The following is a 23,317-nucleotide window of genomic DNA, read 5'->3' as shown; positions in this document are numbered from 1 at the left end:
TACATGAAACCAGTGTTTTGGGTTTTTGATGCATTATCTTCTATTGCAAAAATGCAAATTTGTGTACATTTCTGAGAATTTGTGTAATTCCCTGATGTCGGCAACTACTGGCCTGACATGCATAACATGGCAAAAAAAATAAAATAAATAAATAAATAATATAACCAAAATTGTTTTGTAAGCATATGCCTAATTAACAAATACTTTAACGCATTTAGTAATGTAAACAAATTCAACCCTATTGTAAATAATTCATGATCTTACATATCAGAAGTAGTTTTCTAGATGTATTGTAAAAGATACACACAAACGATACAAGGCATAACATAGTGTAATAATTAAGCTAATGCTTAAAAAGTGTTTATGGGTTAATTTGTAATAAACACACAAAAAAAACACCCTTAAGTCAATTCTGAGAAGATTGATATATCTTTTAATGGCACATTTCTTATACGTCAGACAATACTTCAAAACACTGATCACATACACAGAGTATATAAATATAATTTTATTTACAAAACATTTACAAATGCTGCTATCATTGTTCTTGAAATTTACAACTTATCAAAAAAGTGTATAATTTTCCCCATGCATTGCATACAGCATGACATCAATTTACAATAGCTATATCTAATCTTGATTTGGACTTGTTTCTCTCCATTCAGTTGTTTGGGTTTTCAGTATTCCCCTCCGTTTGACCAGACATAACATAACTGTACATTAATGTGTATGAAAACATGACCTATAGTTTAAGCATGCTGGATTCATTCCAGTAGATGTAGGAAAGCCACAAATAAATGGAGAAAGGGTTATATAAATCTCTCTATGGCTCCAGGACCGGAACGGGCCTTTTCCACCAATTTCACAGACATAAAAGCCTAGCTAGAGTTACTACGCTTACATGCGCTTACAAATCAAATCAATACAAGTGCTTTCTCAATACATCTATAACTGTCATAGAATTGAACAAAAGGAATAAACATTCATCTGTTTATAAAGGTAAGCAAACTGTATGTATACAAAGTTGTTACACTATTTTATAAACATCTAATTTGGCAATGCCTCAAGAGCAAGACGTCCACCACAGAGATTTACAAGACTGTTCCCTGTTTTTATCTCTGAGATTTCAAGTTTGGTGTTGTTCAACACCATCAGTGAATGTTCATAATGGTCCCTGGTTCTCCACAGCAGAATATTCTGTCTCAGACACATGTGAGGCATCGATAAGCCTAGCGAGGCCAGTTTTGGTAGAGTACTTGAAGATGAAGGCTTTCATCAGGTCGTAACGGTAGTTTTTGTTGATGAAGTTGTAGATGATGGGGTTCAAGCAGCAGTGAAGGAGAGAGAACCACTGGGTGAGATTCAGTGCTGCAAAGAGAGCGTTCTCCAATGTGCAGTTGAAGGGAATCACATTGAGAAAGGTTAGAGTGTCAAGCAGGAGAGCTCCATGGTAGGGAAGCCAACACACTAGGAAGACCACAATGTAGGTGAAGATGAGGCGACGACTGATACGACGTTCCTGGTCAGCTGAGGGTTGGATGGTACCAGCCAGGAGGACGTAGAACACAGCAATAATAGGGAAGGGGATGGCAAAGCCGAGGACGAAGAAGCTCATTTGGATTCCAACTATCCACTCCTTAGTACTGTCCACTGGGAACACTGGTTTACATATGATGCTATCTGAGTGGATGGATTTTTCCGCCTGGAGGAAGTATGTTTCAGGGAGGGCAGCAAAGAATGCCAGCAGCCAAACGCCAACACAGATTAGCTGCCTGGTCCTTCTCTTCCTCTGACTGGGAGCATCTCCAAAAAGTTTCACAGAGAGGTAGCGGTCCGCACTCATACATGTAAGGAAAAAGATACTGCTGAAGAGGTTGACACTGAAGATCAGGTGTGTAATTTTGCACATGGCATCACCAAAGGGCCAGTGGCCGAGCTGAAGCAGAGAACTAATGGAGACCGGAAGAGTAGCCACTACGCAGAGGTCAGCGATGGCAAGGTTGAGGATATACAGGTGAGTTTCATAACGTTTCCTTTCAGATCGCACGTTCACCCACACCACCAGAGCATTGGCAGCTAGGCCGATGATGAAGAGGAAGATGTAGAGAATGGAGAGGGCATAGAGCAAAGCCTTCTGGCTGAAGGTGCTGTGACACACTTCCACATGGGAGACATTATCGTCAAGGGCTGAGAAGTTCAGATCACCCAGTGCGTCCAAAATGTCATTGAAGTCATTCACGTTCACACTCATCTTGGCACGTCTTCCTTATTGACACTTTTGGGACACAACGGCAGTGACCTGAAACAAAAACAGGAACTGTTATGACACATAGGCAGACAAAACATAACAATAACGGATCTAATTAAACTCAGAGGGAAAGAAAAATGTATAACAAAGAAAGTTTATTTATAAAACACATATAATCTGAAACATCTCGAACACACCAGGGTCCCTAGTCAAAGAGCAGGACCTTGTACTGCATAAGAGGATTTTTCTTGAAGAGGTCATTGCATGGTTTTATTTCCCAGGGTTACTGGGTTGCACTAAATATATGAATAAATTCAGGCTATCAATTTCACAAAATCAAAGAGAGAAGAGTCAATAATAAAAAAAAAAGTTTCCAGAACAAAGAAGGAAAATTCTTAGTTTTCACATTTATTGTATTCATACTTGTTGTATCTTGAAGACTTCAAAATCAATGTCATGTGGTGTAACCATCAAGTAAAAAGCGATTGCATATTTTTTTCTCTGCTTGAATACTCATGATTGAATACATCCTAATTGTTATTTTAAAAAATATATTTAAAAAGTTTTGTTCACAAATATTAACTTTTATTAAGAAATATTGCTGCACCATATGACATTTTACAACATGAATCACCCTTGTCTTAAAAAGGTCAAATTTTTAAAAGTTAAAACAAAGTTTTAACAAATTGTTCAACATTTGTTTTAGTGTTACTTCATTGTGGGTGATATTATCCAACTAAATTAATGAAAAAGCAATAGTGCTTCATTGCTCAAAGGCTGTGCTGTACTACTCTGCTGAACATAAGGACTAGATGCCCAGAAGCAAAACTCGGAGTAAAAACTTTGCTGCCATGCAGTGACCCGTTAAAATCTAAGTAGATATCCATGGCAAATGGGAGGCATTTTCCCTATACAAAAAGTTCAACACAACCAATGGGCCATGCAACAAAGTACAATGATAAAGAACAGAGTGTGACACCTCTGGAGGCATTAGAGAGACTGATGCCCATTAGAAATGAGACAAGATAGAAGGAAGGAGGATGGGCGGCGGCTGGGGTGAAAGGTTCTTTTCTCAATATTATATGCTCAGCCTGAGGACGGGATGCCAGGCTTTGAACTGACAAAAGCTAAAAAGAACAGAGAACAGCCACACATTGGCTCTATGTCTTTTAATTTGCACGTTCCCAAACACACATGTGCACACGTCTCTAATCACACACTTTTGATCTTCAACCCTCAGGGCTTTCGGGATAATATAAACATTGCAACATTTAGGTATGCCTTTAAAAAATTGTGTACTGAAGCAGAAATGATAAACACAGTTATGCTCTTTTTGTCAATCTGTCATTTTTTGAAGTAAACATGAATAAATAAGTTTAATATAAACAAAATATCAGTTTCCAAAACTGTAAACTTGTGTTTTGCTAAAGAACCATCAAGTGATAGAATTTGTTTAGGCTTGTTTATTTTCATTCCAAATCAACCCACTGTTTTGACCCTGGAACACAGTTAGCGCCTGACCTTAATATCATTAAAGGAAATATGAGAAGTGACACAGCTGCTCTTAATGCATCCTGTGATCCTTACTGGACTTATTTTACAGCTTTCCACTCTGACATCATTAGATTATGGAGACAGAGAGGGCAGCGTAAACCTCTGACCTGACTTACCAGGTGCAATTTAAAAAAATCAGGTGTCATAAAATTACATTACATATGGCCTTAAGCACCACCATCATGTCCCCCAGCCTTGTTGTAGAACTGTTGCATTAACACTGCTGAAACACAACGGCCTCCTCACCTGATCTCACAGCCCCAGGCAACAAGCACACTTGCCCGCACAAAGAGTTAGCCATACGGACACAGTGACTCTCCGTCCAGTCCCTCCTTCCCCCTCTCTCCCTGTCTCTCTCACTTGAAGTCTCTAAGTTGAAACTCAGTATTGTTTCACTCCAAGTGTTTTGCAATCATGAAGTGCATCATCAGTCATGGTTATTATAGCATGAAATCTTCACTGTAAGTGTGATTGTAAGGAAAATAATGTAACAACAATGTAATGAACAATGAGCAAAACAAATCCCATGAAAGTAAACTGAGAGTGGGATAAAATATACCAAATAAATTTTTATTAATTAATTCCACAGAACTTTACTATTATACTATAGGCTCCTATGGTTACTATAATGTAACTAGTAAAACCTGAAATACATATTTTTAAATAAATATATTTTTGTTTTATAAATAGAAACTACTGCAAAATAACTAATAATATTAGCTAGTTGAGTAAACACTGGAGAAGAGATTCAATTACAGAAGTTAATGTATATATCTGAAACCACCTTTAGTCCCAAACTCCAGAAAAATTCACATGCAATTTTCAAAACGAACAAAACGCAGTTTCTCTATACCTCAACCAACAAGCAACCTCACTTTTTACATTAATGGATTCACAGGAACAGAGAAAACAGACCGAAAGAGTCTCGAAAGAAAGAGTTCCTTTACCTGGCCCCTTTATACAAGACACAAGAGTGCTTAAAAATATGAATTTTAAATGATGTAACCTATTATCTAATGTGCAATAGCATTTATTTTATGTTAAATGAAATACAAGTGGACCTGGGTATTAAAGGGACAAAACCGCGGGATGCGACACTAATCCACACCTCCAACTGAGAGTTTCGGGCTCGCGTTAAAGAGTGCTTTTTAAGTAGGCTGCCTTCAGAGTGTAAAATTAATGCAAGTTACTTAAGTCTTTAAAGCCAATATTAAAACGTATAACGTATAACACCTTATATCATTAGTTGTAAGTGTTTGGATATCATATGGTCCAACACGCGTATGAAAAGGCTGTATTTAAAACCCAAAATCTCTCAATGACAAACACGTGCACACACAAACTAGACGTAAATATAAACTTACAATCCTTGCGGTATGTTTTGGTGCTCCTGGACTTTTCAATGTAGACTTTGGTAACTCCGATGCCTGGAGAAAATGTCAAAGTCTTGTGGTTTATCCGTTCGAGAGGATGGCGTGATTGTCCCTCTGCGCTCAGACTGCACTTGCTCATATAGTGCTGCGAGTAACGCCTCCCGAGGCCGATCGGAAAAGTGAATCACTCAAGTTTCTGTCCAACAACAATGTGAGTGGCGGACGTGCGACACATCGGATTTCCACTCCCTGTTTAAAGAGCGATATAAACAAAAAGATTGTTCGAATTTCAGAATAAGCTTTTGTGTTTTTGTTTTCGCACGAGAGTTGTTTAGAAAAAGAAGTATATGCATGCGAAAGTTTCATTGTTCCTCCAGTTTCACAGGCTGAAATATGCTTTGTGTATAAATATTCTCAAGATTTTTATAAGCTATCAGTAAAGCATTTTAGATCGTTTTTGCACTTTTCAATCATTAATAGTCCTACTGTAATAATAAATATTTTATATTGCTAACATGCCATTCAAATAGTAAAAAAATTAATATATATATTAATATTTGAATGTACCAAGTATTATAGGGCATAATATCATATTAATATGACTTAATTATTTTAATATCATGTTACTGTAAAATGACTTAATACTTCATGTTAAGGAATTACTTAAAATGCAACTTGCAACGTGCTTTAGTTAGTAGCAGGTCAATTTGGTTTTGTTATTTTTCCTGTCCCACGCTTGTTTTATTCTTTTTGCATCCTCTTGGCAATCCCTCAAAGACTTCCAGGCAGTCAGCTAAATTTAACCGCAAAGAAGCTCACCTGTTCTGAATCTTCAGCTGGCCTCTGTTAAGCTTTATATTTTCTGGCTAATGGCCATTGCCTATTGTGTGTGATATGGAAAAGTGGAAACTGCAATGAAACATTCTCAGCAATATCAATGGAATCTTAATGGGATAAATTGTTCAGAAGTATGGATTGAAATGATGCATTTGATTGTAGAGGCAGTAGTGCATTGATTCAACTGCAAAAACATAATTTGGCTTCCTCTAGCAATGTGAGGGTACTGATGGAAAGAGATAAGTCAGATGAATGCAGCTGTAACCACAACATTACACGGAAAGTGTTAAGTCTTGCCAGCATTATTTTTGATTGTGTGAATAATTTTAAGGCGGGACTGATCAATGTGCTTCTCCATGTAAACATATAAAATGAGATGGAACACCTGCCAAAACAATGCACATAAATTGTGGAGCTGCCTCTGAAATAGGACAATACGTACTAAATGTACGTACTACACACGCAACAACTTTCCAGCATAACAGTTCCCTCATTAAAGGCAACTTCACACCAGACTCACCCACATTTGATTGTTCAATGGTCTCTTTTTTGAAGACCATACAGGGTGGAAACCATCAGGTCTTTTTGTGAGAAGCATGCAAAGAAATCCAGCAGTTGAAAAACATTTGGTTTTAGTTAGGGGCGTTGTCTGGTAAAACGAGACATGTTCCAAATTAAAGCTTGTTAAAATGGTCTTTCCATCTTAGCTATTACATTTTCACTGCAGTCCATTCTTTGTGTCTGCAGTAAAGGAAAGAAAAGGGTTTTCACAAAATAACACTGGTTTTGGATCCAATACTTGCAGTGTTTAACACAGCCTGTCTATAAAACAAAAATATCAAAAAAATTTGAAAACCTCATTGTTGACAGTTTTATTAACAAATTGCTATCAGCAGTCTGTAGCTGTTCACATCCCATCATAGAGGGAAGCCTGTAAGGGAACACAGAGCCCTTTTAACTTAACTTTTAGCCATGGTGGGACCACCAGGAAAGTACGAGACAAGGACAAATGATGCATCCATTGATAAATCAATTTCACATTGCACTTCCACAGTCTGCGTTTACATACCTACCTGCCCACATGGTCTTTTGGCTATAGAATTCAAACAATATGTGGCAGATCGTACAAGCAATGGAATAGCTCACTTCCAACGTGACAGCTATTATTTCAAAACATGCTGCGTCAGAAGACTTTCCAAATTGCTTTGTTAACAAACGGCCGACCTGCATTCATACATTGAATGAGCTGAACTACGCAAGCGTGGCGTCGTGTTGTGTTGTGTTGCACAGCGGGATGCCAAACAAGAGCTTGTTAGTAACAGAAGCTTTTGCTCGTGGCTTATCGGATAAGATAAGAAAACGGTGAAAATGACCGGCTAGAGTTATCATTATGCGTTAGAATCGCATTATGCGTTATAGTTGATAGAGTATTGTATTCCGTTTTTAACTAGTTGCCTCCATGCCCCCTCTCTCAGAGGCAGTGAAGAGGCTTTGATCTCGTTGCCATGGCAGCTGTCAGAAGCGCGGCGCAAACCACAGCCTGCCTGGCGCGAGACTTGTCCAACTCTACTTAGAAATGTTTAGCTTAACTAAATTCTAATCAAGACTTACTGCTTGGATGCCTTTCTTCGCCTCGTTTAACCACTTCAGTTTCGAAAGCGGCGGATTGCAATGTTTTCCCTCTGATATTCAAATAAACTAGCGCGTGGAATCACCAAGGATGTCGCAGAGGTGAGTAATAACTGCCCTTTTACTTTGTGCACGTCACTGTAAAATGTGATGCCAAGAACCACCACAGTGTTTATAATTAACGATAAATGTGTAATGTCTGTGTGAGAAAGTGAATATTTGTTACAGCTATTAACTCTGTAACGTTCAGAATTGTATGTATAACTTGATACCAAGGGGATATGCGACTATTCTATGTGCAAAAAAAGGAAGTTGCAAAAGAAAAGAGTTCTAGTAAGAACGCCTACTAGGAGAAAGTCTACATTGAATTGCAGTTCCTATGACAACACAGAGCCCAACTACTGAGTACCAGCAGTATTGTCCTCACATAGGAGCTATTCAAATCAGCTTTGGTGTAGGTTGAGGTACTGTATGCTATTTTCAGTCATCCCACAACATCAGTTTTCTAAAGAAGAGAATTACATTTAGTAGTAGCTACTTCATAGCAAATTTTACCCCAAGCAAGGGGATTTTTCCTCTCCATTCATTATTTTTGTGAACATCCATTGGTTATTGCTGATTTGTAGTGAACTGTTGTATTTCTGCCTTTGTTGTCTGCCATATTTAAGATATCTTTAAGAGGTGCCTCTCTATTTGATTGCAAATGTAGTTTTATAACCACCCTTCTAACCTCCTCCCACAGCTCCTCCCCAGCTCCCCTCCCTCTAACTATCCCGTCCCCTCCTTTGATTTTGCCATCCCTTAAATTTGAGTAGGTCTTGGCAGTGCTAATGCCCAGAGGGGAACAATACTGTATGGGCCCATCAGAATAAGAAAAGAAGGTGGTTTCACCCTTGCCATGAACTTTTTCAACAATCACAAAAGGAGCACCCACACGAAAGGGAGTCAAAGAGGTCAGAGGACATCTGTGGAATTCATGTGTATTCTACTTTAGAAAACGAAGAATGGAGAAATAAAGTTTGTCAGGGGATTTCTTCCATTATGTGGCTTAATATGCTGACTTGCAGTGAATTCAATGTGCGTTCTGTCTTTGGTTTCCCACATTTAGGTTGCACAGTCAGACACAGGCGGTGCTAATTTTGGCCTGAGGGTCTAAAAACTTTCCCAGAGGGCAGGTGCTTTCAACAGGTGTAATTAGGCCTTGTTAACAAGTACCACTGCAGATTTACATGTCTCTGCCAAATGCATTTCAAAGACAAATTGCTATGGAATTTAAATCTGGAAAATCCTATATAAATTGGCATTCATAATAGATACAATAAACCAATTTTCATGTGAAAATGTAATCATTGTTTAATTCACATTATCCATACACTTCTAAATAAACGGACAGTAAAAGTAAAATATACAATTTTACAGAACTGTTATCTCATAAATATAATCCCTTTCCTCTATCCAGTTCATATGGGCAGATGTGGGATGCTGCTCAGGGAGCTTTGGCAGACCTTCTGGAGGATGAATATCCCACAATGCAGCTCCGTCCTCAAAAGGACCGTCTTCAGGTCTTTCAGACACTGGCAACTTTCTACCTGCGCTACCTGAAGATATTCCGGGCCCTGGAGGAGGTTTATGATATGCTTGTTCACCCCCAAAAGAGGCGTGTTGTGCACCAGGTTCTTGAGGGGGTGATGGGACGTCTTGTAGAGCTGAAGAATGAGATGGTGGAGCTGGAGTACTCAGAGTTTCACTACTTTGATGACATATTGCAGGATTTCAAAATGACACCTGTGAGTGAGATAACAAAATATACTGTTGTATGTATAGAATCCTGGGAATGTTTTGGTCTCTTGTGGTTGTAGATTTAGAGCAGAGGGCCTGGAGGGAATTTAGGAGATTTGGGTTTGGGGATGATTTAGCTGCTCAATGTCAAAGTGGATTTTAGTGAGCTAAGCCTCTTGTTTTTCTCTGAATTTAGTGGATGATAATTGGGGTCACTAGTGCACAGTTTACATATGACCTTCTTTAGTCAGGGCTGTAATAGCTGAACATTTTTCAATATTGTTTTAGGAGGATCTTGAGGTGCCTATTCCACGCTATTTTGTGAGGGAGAAGATCAGGGCACTAAAAGAGAGAGAAAAGATGTTGGCCCATATTTTGGCTAAAGGAGGACATCAGAAACATAAAACTGTGAGTGTGTCACAGTCAATGAAATATAAAAGCTCTCAATACAAATACATGTTATACAAGTCAAATAATAATAGCTGTGCCAAATACTGGAGGTTTGTGGTTCTGGTTTCTGGTTAAGCAGGTGCAAGTTCAGTCCATGTCTGTGGAGCGGGCTGTGTGGCTGCTGCAGGTCAGTGAGCGAGCTCGGCAGGGAAGACTGAGAGCTCACTTCATGAAGACAATTCGGCAGGAGGAACAAAGAAGACTTCAGGGTAACTCTAGCATGCTGGACCCTAACCAGGCAGCCACCTGCATTCAGAAGGTATCAGGCATCACTTGCTTTTCAACAAAAACTTTCTATTCCAGCGAAATTACTAATGCATTGCATAGATGGGTTTGAAATTGGCAAAATAATGATAAATGATCGAGAAAACTTTTATGCAGTGAACTTAAATGTTACTGTATAAAGGAATAGTTCACCTAAAAATTCAATTGTATGGCTTCAATTGCATGGCTTTCAAGAAATTTGAAACTCTTAATTGGACATGAAAATAATCTATGTCTTCACTGGTATATTCCAAGAATTTTTAAGCAAAACTTAAAATTAGTTTGTATGATGAACAGGTTAAGTTTAAGGGTGCTTTCACACCTGCCTCATTTAGTTCGGTTGAATCGTACCAGAGTTCGTTTCCCCCTTTGGTGCGGTTCGTTTGGGCAGGTGTGAAAGCAGCAATCGCACTCGGGTGCGCACCAAAGGTAGAACAAACAAGAGTACCGAGACCTGCTTGAAGAGGTGGTCTCGGTACGCTTTCAAACGAACTCTGGAGAAGTACTGCAAAAAGTACTGATCATTTTTGGACTAAACCAGCTGCCGTAGTCAGCTGCGCTGTGCATAATGGGATGAGGAAGTGTTTGTTGACAGTTTGCACTTTAGCATGGCAGCTCGTGGACAAACTTGGAGTAGTGAGGAGGTGCGGAGCCTCATAGAAATTTGGTCTGATGACCATGAGCATGTCAGAGTTAAGAAGAATTAATGCACGCCTCCGCTTGAAGTTACGAGCGATGCCCGCTCGCCGTTTGCAGTGCATTAGAACGTTGTTTTCAAGCCGCATCCACGCTTCATTATAGAAATGTATTGTTTGCATATTGTGGTGTATACAAACAATGTAATAGATTATAGCAAGGGACAAAACCTGCCCGCGCAGTCATCTCTCCATAGTTGTTTTGTCTCCGTGTTGTTTGCTGGCTTTTCCTATGTTTGAATTTTCCTGCACGTTAATTCTGACCAATCGAAAAGCAGTTTAGGAAATACTTCATGGCCAATGAGTGATGTGGATGTTGTCATGTGACTGCATTTTGGTTCGTTTGAACTGGTTCGACCAAAGCAATCAGTGTGGTGTGAAAGGGAACCAAAAAAGCTGAAAAATGCTACAATGTATAATTGTTTGCCCTTGGTTTGGACCAAATGAACCGAACTAGAGATGTGAAAGCACCCTAAGTCTTTATTCACTCTCAAATCAAGTTAATTTCATTGAAAAGTTGCAGTACACTAAATCAAATATAGTGACACAAACTAGAAGACATGCAGTATACCTGTCAAGTTTTATGGATTCATTTTAAGCTTAATGTCCATTTTGTTGGAGCATTCTTCAAAATATCTTTTGTGTTGCTGACTTTATAACTTTTTCTTTTTTTCTTTTGTTGGTTTGTCATTACTGTGAGTCATTTTGTTGTGAAGTTAAAGGTTCATATTTTTTAACTTTTGTCACAATTCTTGAGATTTTGTGTATATAGTGTTGAGATCTATTTACAGTCATTTAAAATTCTATTCCAAATATCTTTGCTCTGTATTGTGATTGCTCTTTCAGAAACAAAGATGGCTTGGTTCACTTTACATGTCAAATGTTCTAAAAAAAAACTATATTCAGTTATGTATTTTGGTTATTGTGTTTACTAACTGGAAGTTTGCTGAACAAAATGTTAGTTGTTATTTTCACATTTACACTTTGACTAAACAAAGTAGCGTTACTAAGGGCAATTAAGACAATCATTAGGAGAACAAAATAAAAAAAAAATAAAATAAAATAAAAAATATGAGTGTTGCCCTGACTTTTTAATCTTTTTTATTTATTTATGAATTTGTTGGTCGGTAAACATTTCTCACAGGTCTCACAGGTTATGAGTACACATTCAGTGTCATCAGAGTATGCCAATTGGCTATTTAGTAAGTAAAAAAAAAAACACTGTTATTGCCCTGAAGATGATAAACACAACATAACATTGCATGAATAAATATATCATTATTTAAACTGAAGTTGATGGTCTAGCATTATACACAAGTGAGGTAATGCCTGCTGCCCTACCTGTGCATGAACTCAGATGCTGTAGAGGTCAGGCCATCTCCTATCACTGTCATCAGTTGTCATTTGACATGAAGTCCGCTCAACAAAGGACTAGGAATGACACGCGATCCCATCCAAGCATAAAAGATACATGTCATCTGTGGGAATAATGTGCTTGTAAGCCCTTTGGCAGCAGGAGGGATATCAGCATTGTAGTGCTGAGAGATGGGGAAAGGAAAGCATTCCTGGATTTTTGGTGTTGTTTTTCAGTGCCATCCTAATCATGAAATCTGAGCTCATGTATCCTGACGTCTTTTTGAGTGACTGTTCGCTACGGTTGTTGAACCCAGACATAGATGTAGCCTGAAAGAGATAGCAGATATGATTTTAGAGCTCTGAAGTTTTTTGCAGTGCAGGTGTGAAACTGAAATTGCTGAGTGAAAACATACAGAAAAGCATCAACGAAGGTCCTCATGGGTAGCTCATGGGGAATTTTCTTTCAAATAGCTCATACAACAAGCATTTGTGCTGTGTAGTGAATGCGATTACAGGAGGTGATAAACAGAGATTTTGGGCTCTCACACTGCAAGGCTGTTTTCACAAGGTCTAATCCTCCCTTCGCTCTCATTCTGTAGCTCACAGCAAAACAGATTTCTGTGCTGTGAAACCCTGGAAACATAATCCTCTCTCTTCAGATGCTGTTTAAGCATCATTGTCGTTCAAACTAAAAAGGGGGATTTGTTAAAAAAATAAGATAATAAGAATAATCCTTGCCTGTGTTTATGAACTGTAAACTGAGTCTTGAGATTGATTTGCCTTAGTTGTTGAGGTTATCTAAATACGAACCTCCCCACATCCTCAATGACAACCTAAATGATAAAAATCAGTTTGTCAGATCAGAATTTTGGTTGCTGTTTGTACATTCCTCTCATCCAAAAATCCACATTGAATGTAAGTAGACAGTAGATTGTTTCTCACCAGATAACACGAGCCAAAGGATGTACTTGATGTCAGAGTGAATATGATAATATCATTTCTGGTATGTGTCCTCAGCCTCAGTTTTCTGTCTTTCCTGCTATTATGAAGTGTTTTTCACTCTGTCTTCCAGGTTTGGCGGGGGTATTGGGACAGGAGGAGGGTCAACAAGGAATGTCTAGAGGAGATGATATTTTTGGGAATGGTAAACACCAGGATGCTCTGCCAGTTTTATTATATTATTTTGTACATATCTTCTGCTATTTTTGATCAAACCACATTCCGAACTTTTTGTACCCTTTGTTGTCTGTTGTCAGTTGTCAGTTCCATCTCTTATCTCTTGGTGCTCTGTTTCCAGATACCAGCCCAGCAAACGACACCTAGCCCTTCCCAACTGCATGCCCAGCAGGTGGAAAGCAGGAGACATTATGTGCAGGAGGAGCATGAGGCTGAGTACCAGAAGGCACTGGTCAACATCAAAGAGTCTGTGCGGTCTGTCGATGGGCCAGATATCAAAGAGAGCCTGCAAGAACAAATACGCCAGTGGTTTCTTGAGTGTCGGTAAGTCATACATTTAAAAAAGGAAACATGGTTTTAAGCAGGGTTACAGTTTAATAAAAAAAAAAATCATAGGTGGGTCAAAGATGCATAGGTTTTTTCCTATCTATCTGGCATAATCTTTTATTATTATTTCTTATATTAAAATAATAATAATAATGATACAAACAAAGACGCGGTCAAACCAATATACAAGAATATATATATATATATATATATGTATGTGTGTGTGTTTGTGTGTGTGTTTAAAAAAACTTGAGATTCTCTGCAGCTCCTGCTGACTATATGTCAAGGTCAAATAAAAAAAAAAATCAGATGACCTAAAAAGGTAATGACATTTATAAATTAATAATTGTAAAATACGTTTTTTCTTGAAAATAAGGAATTGCAGCAAATTGTGACAAAAATTCAATAATGTTTTTTATCCACTTATGAAAAAAAGGGCTTTTTGTTCCTCTGCATTCCCTCAATTACGTTCTCAGAATCTCTGGGACTAATCACACCTATGCAATCTTCTAACTGTCTCCTTTTGCTGATCTGCTAATTTGCGTTCACAGCTTTTCCTTTCATCTCCATCCACTCAATGCATTATTTCACTCTAATTGTAAAGTACATTCCTGGACTTTCGTCTCTTCCTTTTGTGGAGAGGCTGGAATGTAAGCAGTCAAAGCGATGGTCCCTTTTACCCAGGGCTGTTTATGCTTAACTAATGCATGTGCTATTTTCAAGTGTGTAGAGTGAGACTGGTCTGATTAGTGCATTCCAGCCTAATTTACGGCCTGCCACTGCATGCTGCTGCCCATTAATGCAGAGACAACAGTCATAAGTCATCTCAGTTGGACAACACAATGTTGTGGGGGGAGTTCAGTAGCTTTGTCTCCGGTTAGTGGCCCCTTTCTCTGGCCCCTTCCAATGACCTTGCTGGGCCCATGCTGGTTGTATAAGGGATGTATGGCATACCAGGTCAGGACCTGCAAGGTGAAGTATGTTGGCGTGGTTTCCATGTGCTGATGAAGTGGAAGAGCGAAAGGTGGAGTATTTAAACAGCCAGTCAGACATATGCTGTAAAACATATAAACGCTTTACCATTATTACAATTTTCATTTTAGGGTTCCGGAAGTAAAAACTCAAATCATTTTCTCCATAGGGAAAATAGGTTTTAATGCTAACTTATAAACCTTTAAAGAGGTTTCAATGTTGTTTGGAATCAGTATTATTTTGTTGAAGCCATCTATTCACATTATTATTTCTTTTTATTATTATTTATAAAATAATCATGTTTAACAGCTGAATCTGTGGTGAAAGAATACATTACCCATGATGCTGTACAAAATTCCACACGAGAAATTCATAGCATGCAAATCATGGCAAAAGAGCTTGCAGGGAACGTCCATTTCTAATACAACTTTAATTGAATAGATGTACATTTCTTCATTGTTTTAATATTATTAGATTATTCTTAATAGGATTGTAGTTCCTTCCCTTCCTAAAGCTGATAAGTACACAGTCTTGTTTCTTTGTTTTTGTCCCAATTTTCAAATACTTTTTTTTTTCTGCAATGTTCTGATTCACCTAGTAGGTGGTTGGCTTGGTTCATGACATAACACTACAACAAAGACATTTTTAAATTCGTATGGGTGCACTAATGCACTCTACACTGAGGTAGCTGAGAGAGAAATAAGCAGTTTCGTTGTACATTACCTTTACAATCCAAAAGTATACTTGGTTTATTCAAAATGAAGTGAATCTTTTTTTTATTTTATTTTCCTTTCAGTTAGCAGATTTAGTTGAAATTCAATCCTCCGCATTACAGTAGTACAGCTTTCAGCATGAGCTACCATATTGGAAGTGAGTTTTAGCAGTGTGCTACTGATTAAGTTAGCTAGAGCAAAGAGAGCTCAGGCTGGGGCCGGGCTCTGACTGACACTTTTCCCCTGTTATTCTAAACCTGCCCCAGCTCCCCTGAGAGTCAGTGCTGGACCTGGCTAATGTATCCTCCCCATGTGTGAAGTTCACAGTTCAAATATGATTGATTTGCCTTTGTTCACGCGATCTGCTTTGTTTATCTATATGTTCACACAGACATGAAGTCTGTGTTACCTCATCTTTAAAAAATCTTTAAGGAAAATTGAGTTCTTCACATATATTTTCCGTTTTGGGAAATTTAAACCAAAAAAGTTAATGAGTAATAGGTGTTTCTGTTTCTTGAGAGATCTTGGTCTTAAATATAAATTTTATATATGTTCTCTTTAATCTGGACTACAGCACTGTACATTTCTGCTGTTTAAAAACATTCTAGAAAGTCACCTTATTTACTTTTTCAAAGTGTATTTAAAAATCTAAATATGATACATGTAATATAATACATTTTTAAATTAAATAATAAATGACATTATTGCTGTTTTGTGTTTCAGAGATGCCACAGGGAAATTCCCTGACTTCCCAAATCCTGAAGATGGAGGATCTGCATCTATATTTGCTCATAAGACACCAGAACAGGTTATTAATCCTTTCAGTCTACTACATCCATCCAGAGACTATCCATCATACTTTTGCTATTAAATATTATTTGATTTCAAAAGGATATTGCTTGATATTGTCATTTTTAGACAAAGAATAACTTTTTACATTAATGCTTGTTTAAGAGTACTAACATGTCGTGTTTTGAAGGTTGCTGCTGAATTTGCTGCCAGAGAAGAAGAGAGGGAGAAGAAGAAAAAATCAAAGGGAGAGAAAGACAAAAAAGGGAATGACCGCAAAGAGAAGAAGAAAGAAAAGAAAGAGAAGATGAAGGGGAAAAAGGGGAAAGGAGATACAGAGGTGGGGCCATGCCTTGATAAAAACGTATCACTGTTGCATAGAAATCAATAAAGTATTTTTAAAGTATCTGTATCTGCAGAATTAAATCAGCTGATGTGGTAAAATGTGAGTGTCCAATGAACCAGATTGTGTGAACTGCATAGTGCTGACTTAAGGTGAAGAATTTGAGTACATATCGAGTATTGAAAGAAAATCTCTTAGTTATCCATTGCACATTCTCGTTTAGTGTTTCTAGTCCTTGTCAATTATTGCATACTAGTTGCATTTTCATTCCAGGCAAGTTCCTCTTAACCTCTCGGCTTATTTGCATTACATTTAGAGGAAAGCAGGTTTGTAGGCGTTCCTTTCAGCATCTGTGCTAGACAGTTTAATTTCACAGATTTCCCTGAGGTGAGAAGGCCTGAAGTTTCCAGCTATTAAGGTAAAATAGTCATAGATGAGAGAATTATGACATATCACAGCAGCACTTGCATCATTCCATCTTAGAAAAAGACATTTAACATACTCAGTACGCTCATATTCACACACATAATTGCTCACCGTAAATGTCTAGAGAACTGTAATATCCCTGCCAGTGTTTTGTTCAGGATAGATTAAGATTAGGAATGTTGAGGATATTAGTTTGTTAAACTCATCGACATTCTCCGGAAATATCTGTGATTTCAGCAAGGCGTTCCTGTGTTGTTCCACCCAGCTTTGACTATATCCTTGATAACCTCTTGCTCTCCCTATTCAGAACTCTTCCTCTTATTAAACATAGATATAGCTTCGGTTTTCTCTAATACGACATCCAGACTTCCTGTGTTCCAATATTTTATTTTAACAAAGCATTAAGATAAACTAGACGAATTATGTTTTAAAGCTCAGGTGTGGCAGACAGCAGTCTTTCGTGTTTAAGTCCAAAGTGATTTAGGTTCATGTGAGGATTAATGTTCTCTGAGCTGACCTCTGAATGCCATATGCTGACCAGTGGCTACTGTGAAGCAGTCAAGCGATGAAAATGCCCGCTCATGCTGATTGGCTGCATTCTGGAGTTATAGAATGAAGTCTTTGTTCATGCTTCCCTTCATAAGAGCACCTGTAATCCTCATTGGAAAGCCGAACTACTGATATCTACTCACAATGAAGCCGAAAGACCAATCTGACCTTTTTCAAAGGCTCACATCCTGTTGGAAAGCTGAGCCTTTCAATAGTTAATTAAGGAATTTTTGTTAGAGCTCTTATGTTGGCCTAGTTTAGTCCTAGTTTAAATGTTCAAGTGCCACTCAAAGGCTCCTTGTTAAAGAAAAAAAGTCAGTACCAAATACATAGTTATACAAAGAATGTTTTTTAATCTGTGATTAGTAAATATTTACTGTATTTCCACCATTGACTAAAATATCTTTTACATTTATTTGATGTAAACAACATGGCTAAAGGAGATATAAAAATTAACTTTTTGTATATTTTGAATAATATAAAAAAACATGCAGATTGAAAATATATAAAAATGGCCAAAAAATAAAATAAACTAATTTTTAAAACCCGTATTTGCAATTTATTTATGTATATTTTGAAAGTTTTTTTTTAATCTAAAAATATGCACATGTTTTTGTTCCCTATATCTGACATATTTAATTAGACCTGGCCACAGGTTACTTTGATATAATCTGCTAGATCCATTTGGAAGTTCTGTCTAATGCCACATGAATAATTATAAATCACTGCTCCCAGGCACTCAAGTGCCTTTCATATTTTCAGATGGATTTGTGTCTCTTTTGGGGGTCATTAGCTGCTAATGGAGAAATGTGTTTAAAGAAAGACAGCCCATAAAATATACAGCCTCCATTTGACTTATTCCTTCTGAAAATGCTCTACTCCCAAGCAGACACACTCTGTGGTTTTGAGTGTATGCCTGTGACACGCAAGCCAGACATTCACATGAGTATGTGAGGATGTTGATTTACTTTTAATGTGCGACCCCTAGTTGAGAGAAAGGAAAACAGGAGGCACCGTAAATCATGGTCGCAGCGTCGCGTTCAGCCCCCGCTGTGTATTCACATCATTAAAATGCCAGTGCTGAGGGTGACCCCGCACCAGAGCAGCATGCAAGAACATCGCCCTGGGAAGAGTGGAATCTCAGTCTCTATGATTTAATCATAACTTGACTTCAATTATTTCAGAGAACTGTCCTTGTCCACCGTGTAAAGTTCGTATACAGGAAAACTGTGATGAAGTGCTTGTGAAGGACCCACCTTAATACAAATTGTCTGTTTTGCAGGAAGAAGAGAAGGGATGGAAGATGACTCCCAGTAACTTCCTTCCTACAGTAGTCGAGGGAGCCAAACTGTACAAAGGTAAGCGGGAGATTACGCAAAAGGGTGCAGTCTGCGTGTCTGTCATCGAAAATTAATGCTGCTTTTCCATGAGAAAATGACTGATTCTCAACCATGTCAACAGTGTTTGTGTGAGGTCAATGAGCGAGTGAGCTTTCATCACAATTGTGACATGAAATGTGTCTGGAATACGTCTAAGTAACCAATAATGATAGGGCCATGTCAGATTCTCAGGTCAAGACCAATCCAGATGGTTCCCCACCACTACATTCCTCTTCTTTCTCTATGTCTTTCACCCACGTCTTTCTCCTTCCCCCTTCTTTTGTGACTACAGATAAGTTTTCTTGCCCTCTCATTAAAGCTGAGTCTCTTGACGCCACATTGAAGTCCAGCTCCTCCTCTTTCTATAATCAACAGCAGTCGTTTGTCACTCCCCCGTTGCCTTGGCTTCATGGCAAGAACAATTTTCACAGGCCATATAACTAACTACTTTTGTTTGTGAAGTGATGTTCATCCAGTTCTCTCCAAACGATTAACACTGTAAAACAGTACTGATAAATTCATCAATTGACATAGTGTTAACTAGCCATGAGAAGGAGTAAACTGTACCATCAGGGCAATGCATTATATAAACACTACTATAAACATTGACTAAAATATAAAAACATGTAGCCAACACACTCTGATTACAACAATTATATTAAATGGCTAAATCATATGATATAGTACGACTTGGATCTTGAATTATATGGAAACATATAACTTTTATAGATTTCTTTTCCTGTCACAATCATGGTTAGGTTTAGGGTTTGAGTAAGGGGTTAAGCTTTATGTTTTGATTTGAAATAATAGTGTCAATTAAAAAAAGAAAAAAGTTTTGTACGCAAATCATACGCAGATTTCCTTTCCTTTTTGTGCACTCACAACTCTCTCTATGCTCATGTGTTAGATATTAAATCTTTCCGCACCTTTCTATTTCTAAGCTTTTCTGTTCACATCTTTTACCGTTGGCAGTGTGAACGTTCTGATCCATTAACATGGGCTCGAAAAAAATATGCATCACAGACAGAGTGTGTGAACCTGGAGTTAGGCATATGCCCAGTCTGTTCTGTTCTTGTGCTCCACTTAGGTGCGCTGCATTCTGATTGGTTCGGATAGCATACATGCGGGAGGTCGGGGTCGCGGAAAATCGTGCTATAAAGCGATTTAGAAATCACGCATGTCACAAGTGTTTGTTTAGGAGCCATAATTCAACCTCAGCATTGCCTGCAGAACAGCAAATCAATCAAGTCACCCCTGAAATCTTGTGACAAGACAAGCATGTTAATGACTGAGACACTACATCCTGTTAGTCTAGATGTTTAAGGTCTCGCAACAGGAAATGAGAAGACTGGACTGCACTTCTGTGTTTAAATGATCCATGAAGACAAGGTTAGAGAGCTAGATCTCAGATCTTCCGAAACAACTGAACGTTTCTGTGCATGTCTGTGAATGTTTGTGTCAGTAGGGAGCAGGTGAACCAGAGGTCTGCAAAAACACATTTTAAACATGTCATTCTAGTATTTCCAGGATGGATTGCTATGACAACATCCTGTTCTGTTGCCTGTGTTCGGTGATTAGAGAACTTCTATCAACAAACAGCATTTTACATCACACCAGTTCCATTTTAGCTGTGGTTTGGTCCATTACCAACCATCTCTAGGGTCAGCTACAGTTCTCTCTTCTACTACAACTGACTCATTTACTTTCTCTTACCTGAGAGAAGTGTGAGGTATTTTTTAAAATCAACATCTGATAAGGAAAACGTCTGTCTTTTTAAAATCACTGAATCTTACATTTATCTGACAGCTGTGCATTTGCCTTGTAACTCTGAATGAGTCTATCCTTCTTCAAAGAACATAGAAATTCACTGAAGCTGATCATCAACTTCACATCTGCTGAAGTTCTCTGTTTTTTAAGCCCCTCCACATGTATTCATCACGAGACACGCGTTGACGTCAAGTCACGTCAGTTGCTTCCATCTTCTACAGGTCTTTGATTCTTAATCTTTCCCTTCAAACCATCAAACTGCAGTGTGATTTTAATATCACTACAATCTATGCATTGAGAAATGCAATTTTGAAGCATAAAATGACACTGCATTGTGTGATGAACCACTCTCAAGTTCAACTACATTAACATTAAGCATACTTGTAGTGCAATACAAGTAAGCCCCAGACAGTCCAGAACTGCAACGTGAATTATGCTGCCGTTTCTGTGTAACAGCTGCAGTGCATTGGCATGGATACAGTTGCAGTTTTCATATGTCACTATATAGGCCTACAGTTGAAACCTTTTCATAGTAGTGACCTATCATATACTGTGGCTTTATTGATACAGTATTTGCTGCTATTGTAGCCAAACAGTTATATTTTGCTATTTTATTATGTACAATGAACAGATAAAACCCTCTGTGTGTAAAATATTTCAAATATACAGTACTACTATTATACTACATATAGAGAGTATACTAACTTTTAAAACCGCACCCAATCCAGCATCATAATTATACAGTGCAAACATGTAAACTGAATGTTATACTACTGTAGTTTTGCAGCACAAGTGTGGTGATTTGGATTGAAGTGAATTTTTCAGTATTGCTGTTGTACTGTGCTAAATTTAGTATGTTTTAAGTTACAAATATCACAATACATTTTTTTAATGTGGAAATGTAAATAATTTAATGTTGCAGGTGATAGCATGGGATGTGTAAAGTGTGATAGTCATGTACATGCATCTTTATCTTAGTGTGTGTGTGTGTGTGTGTTCGTGAGTGGGTGGTTGGGTGTGTGTGTGTGTGTGTGTGTGTGTGTGTGTGTACACGTGTGTGCATGTACAGATGCCTTTTTGACTGGAAAATATTTCAGCCAGCGAGCAGCTGTAACCTTGAAGGAAGCAATTATATGCCCATTCAAAGCTGCTTAATTCTTTTCATTAGGATTTTACTCTAAACGTCACCTTGCACAGTCTGCAGAGCAAAGGGTTACATTCCAGAAGAATGAAGCTTAAAGGTGTAATGAAAAGCAGAGATCAGAGCTTACCTCCCAAATATTTGACATGGTTGAGTGGATAACGATGTCCTTCTCACAGCGTGTTGCTTATATCTACAATAATCATTGCTGTCATCAACATTGTCCATAGAATACTATTACTTTAGATGATGAAATTGTCAAATGTAAATGAAACATCGCTTGTTTTTATTATTGTAAAAAGAAGTGTGAGTAAATGTGCACTTGTTGTGTACTTGAAATCTTAAAAGTATTTAAAAGTATAAAAATAAAAACTAATGACATAAAAGTCCACTTAAGTCTTCAAGAGAGTGTACTTTAAAAAAAGTGAACTTTGTTGTAATATTACTTTTAAAGTTGATTTGAAAGAACATTTTAAATAATTGTTTTAATAATTGTTTGTTATTTTTATTGTGTGTTGACTAACATGTAAATTAATTGATTATATTTTTTTACCTGTAAAAAATTAAAAGGTGAAAAGGTGTGAAATGGTACCTACCCAGTGACAGCTTTTGTACCTTTTTTTCTGAGAGTGTAGTGTATTATTCAATATTGCATGTAAAGTTTATCAATTCTAAATATAATTGTATATATTTTAAATATTTATACCGGTATATATATATATATATATATATATATATATATATATATATATATATATATATATATATATATATATATATTTTAAATATATACAGTATATATATATATATATATACAGTATATATATATATATATATATATATATATATATATATAATTTAAACAAGTTTCAATAGAAATTATAATAAAGTATATTGTGCTTGTCATGCACTTAAGCATATTTAAAAAAACAAAAGAAAAAGTGGGTCAAAAACACAAAAACTCATTTTTTTTATTATACAGTTTCATTTAATTGCAATTAACATGCAATTAAGTGTCTGAAAAAATTACATTATGTTTTCACTTAATTATATTATTTCTGTATAATAAGTACGCACACAGCTTGTACGGTAAACAATTTGAGCAGCCATTCTGAATTCAAAGAACTAAAGCTTTGTATGATATGTTCAGCAGACAAACATGTCCATGTCCTACATCCTGCCTGTCAGACAGCTAATTAGTGCTGAGGGTCTTTGCTGTGTAAGCTAATCGGCAGCACACTGTTTTATCAGCTGTCTGTAATTGGGATATGATCATGTGGTGGGTTTATTTAGTTGTAATGAGGCGGAAAGGTGAACACCATATTTACCCAGAAACAGACAATAACCAGCATGATCTCTAGACGGACAAGCTCTGTTGAGAAAGTCACCCGCACTGCTGTTGAGAATGGCTTATAGAGAGGCAAAGGAAGTAATTTGTAGTACTCAGGGTAAGATTGAAATTGCCTGTTTGGGCTTGTCTGGCGCTTGATTCCCTCTCACTCCCTTTTCCCCCTTCCCTTCCTGCATCCCAATGTCACAGTGCACTTGCT

At 37.5% G+C, this 23,317-nt stretch overlaps 2 protein-coding genes across 3 annotated transcripts in view; one reads left to right on the top strand and one right to left on the bottom strand.

The window, feature by feature from the left end:
* Positions 1-410: 410 nt before the first annotated feature.
* ackr3b (atypical chemokine receptor 3b) lies at positions 411-5,313 on the bottom strand. The gene is made up of 2 exons (XM_059571354.1): positions 5,167-5,313; positions 411-2,299 (listed from the first exon to the last, which is right to left on the bottom strand). The coding sequence occupies exon 2, from the start codon at positions 2,249-2,251 to the stop codon at positions 1,163-1,165; it is 1,089 nt and encodes a 362-aa protein (XP_059427337.1). The 5' UTR covers positions 2,252-2,299; positions 5,167-5,313; the 3' UTR covers positions 411-1,162.
* A 1,993-nt stretch (positions 5,314-7,306) lies between these two features.
* Positions 7,307-23,317, top strand: part of iqca1 (IQ motif containing with AAA domain 1) — a 34,233-nt gene continuing 18,222 nt past the window's right edge. For both annotated transcript variants that reach the window (XM_059571352.1, XM_059571353.1), the window contains exons 1-9: positions 7,307-7,743; positions 9,101-9,428; positions 9,709-9,828; positions 9,950-10,129; positions 13,258-13,329; positions 13,483-13,685; positions 16,097-16,181; positions 16,353-16,502; positions 18,763-18,838. In XM_059571352.1, coding sequence (XP_059427335.1) covers positions 7,733-7,743; positions 9,101-9,428; positions 9,709-9,828; positions 9,950-10,129; positions 13,258-13,329; positions 13,483-13,685; positions 16,097-16,181; positions 16,353-16,502; positions 18,763-18,838 — 1,225 coding nt within the window. In that variant the 5' untranslated portion in view covers positions 7,307-7,732. The remainder of the gene's footprint in view (positions 7,744-9,100; positions 9,429-9,708; positions 9,829-9,949; positions 10,130-13,257; positions 13,330-13,482; positions 13,686-16,096; positions 16,182-16,352; positions 16,503-18,762; positions 18,839-23,317) is intronic.

The sequence above is a fragment of the Carassius carassius genome, chromosome 17 (assembly GCF_963082965.1).
Source record: "Carassius carassius chromosome 17, fCarCar2.1, whole genome shotgun sequence".
In the NCBI taxonomy this organism is placed as follows: domain Eukaryota; kingdom Metazoa; phylum Chordata; class Actinopteri; order Cypriniformes; family Cyprinidae; genus Carassius; species Carassius carassius.
Note: the sequence above shows the minus strand (reverse complement) of the source record. Positions and strands in the feature narration are given on the sequence as shown.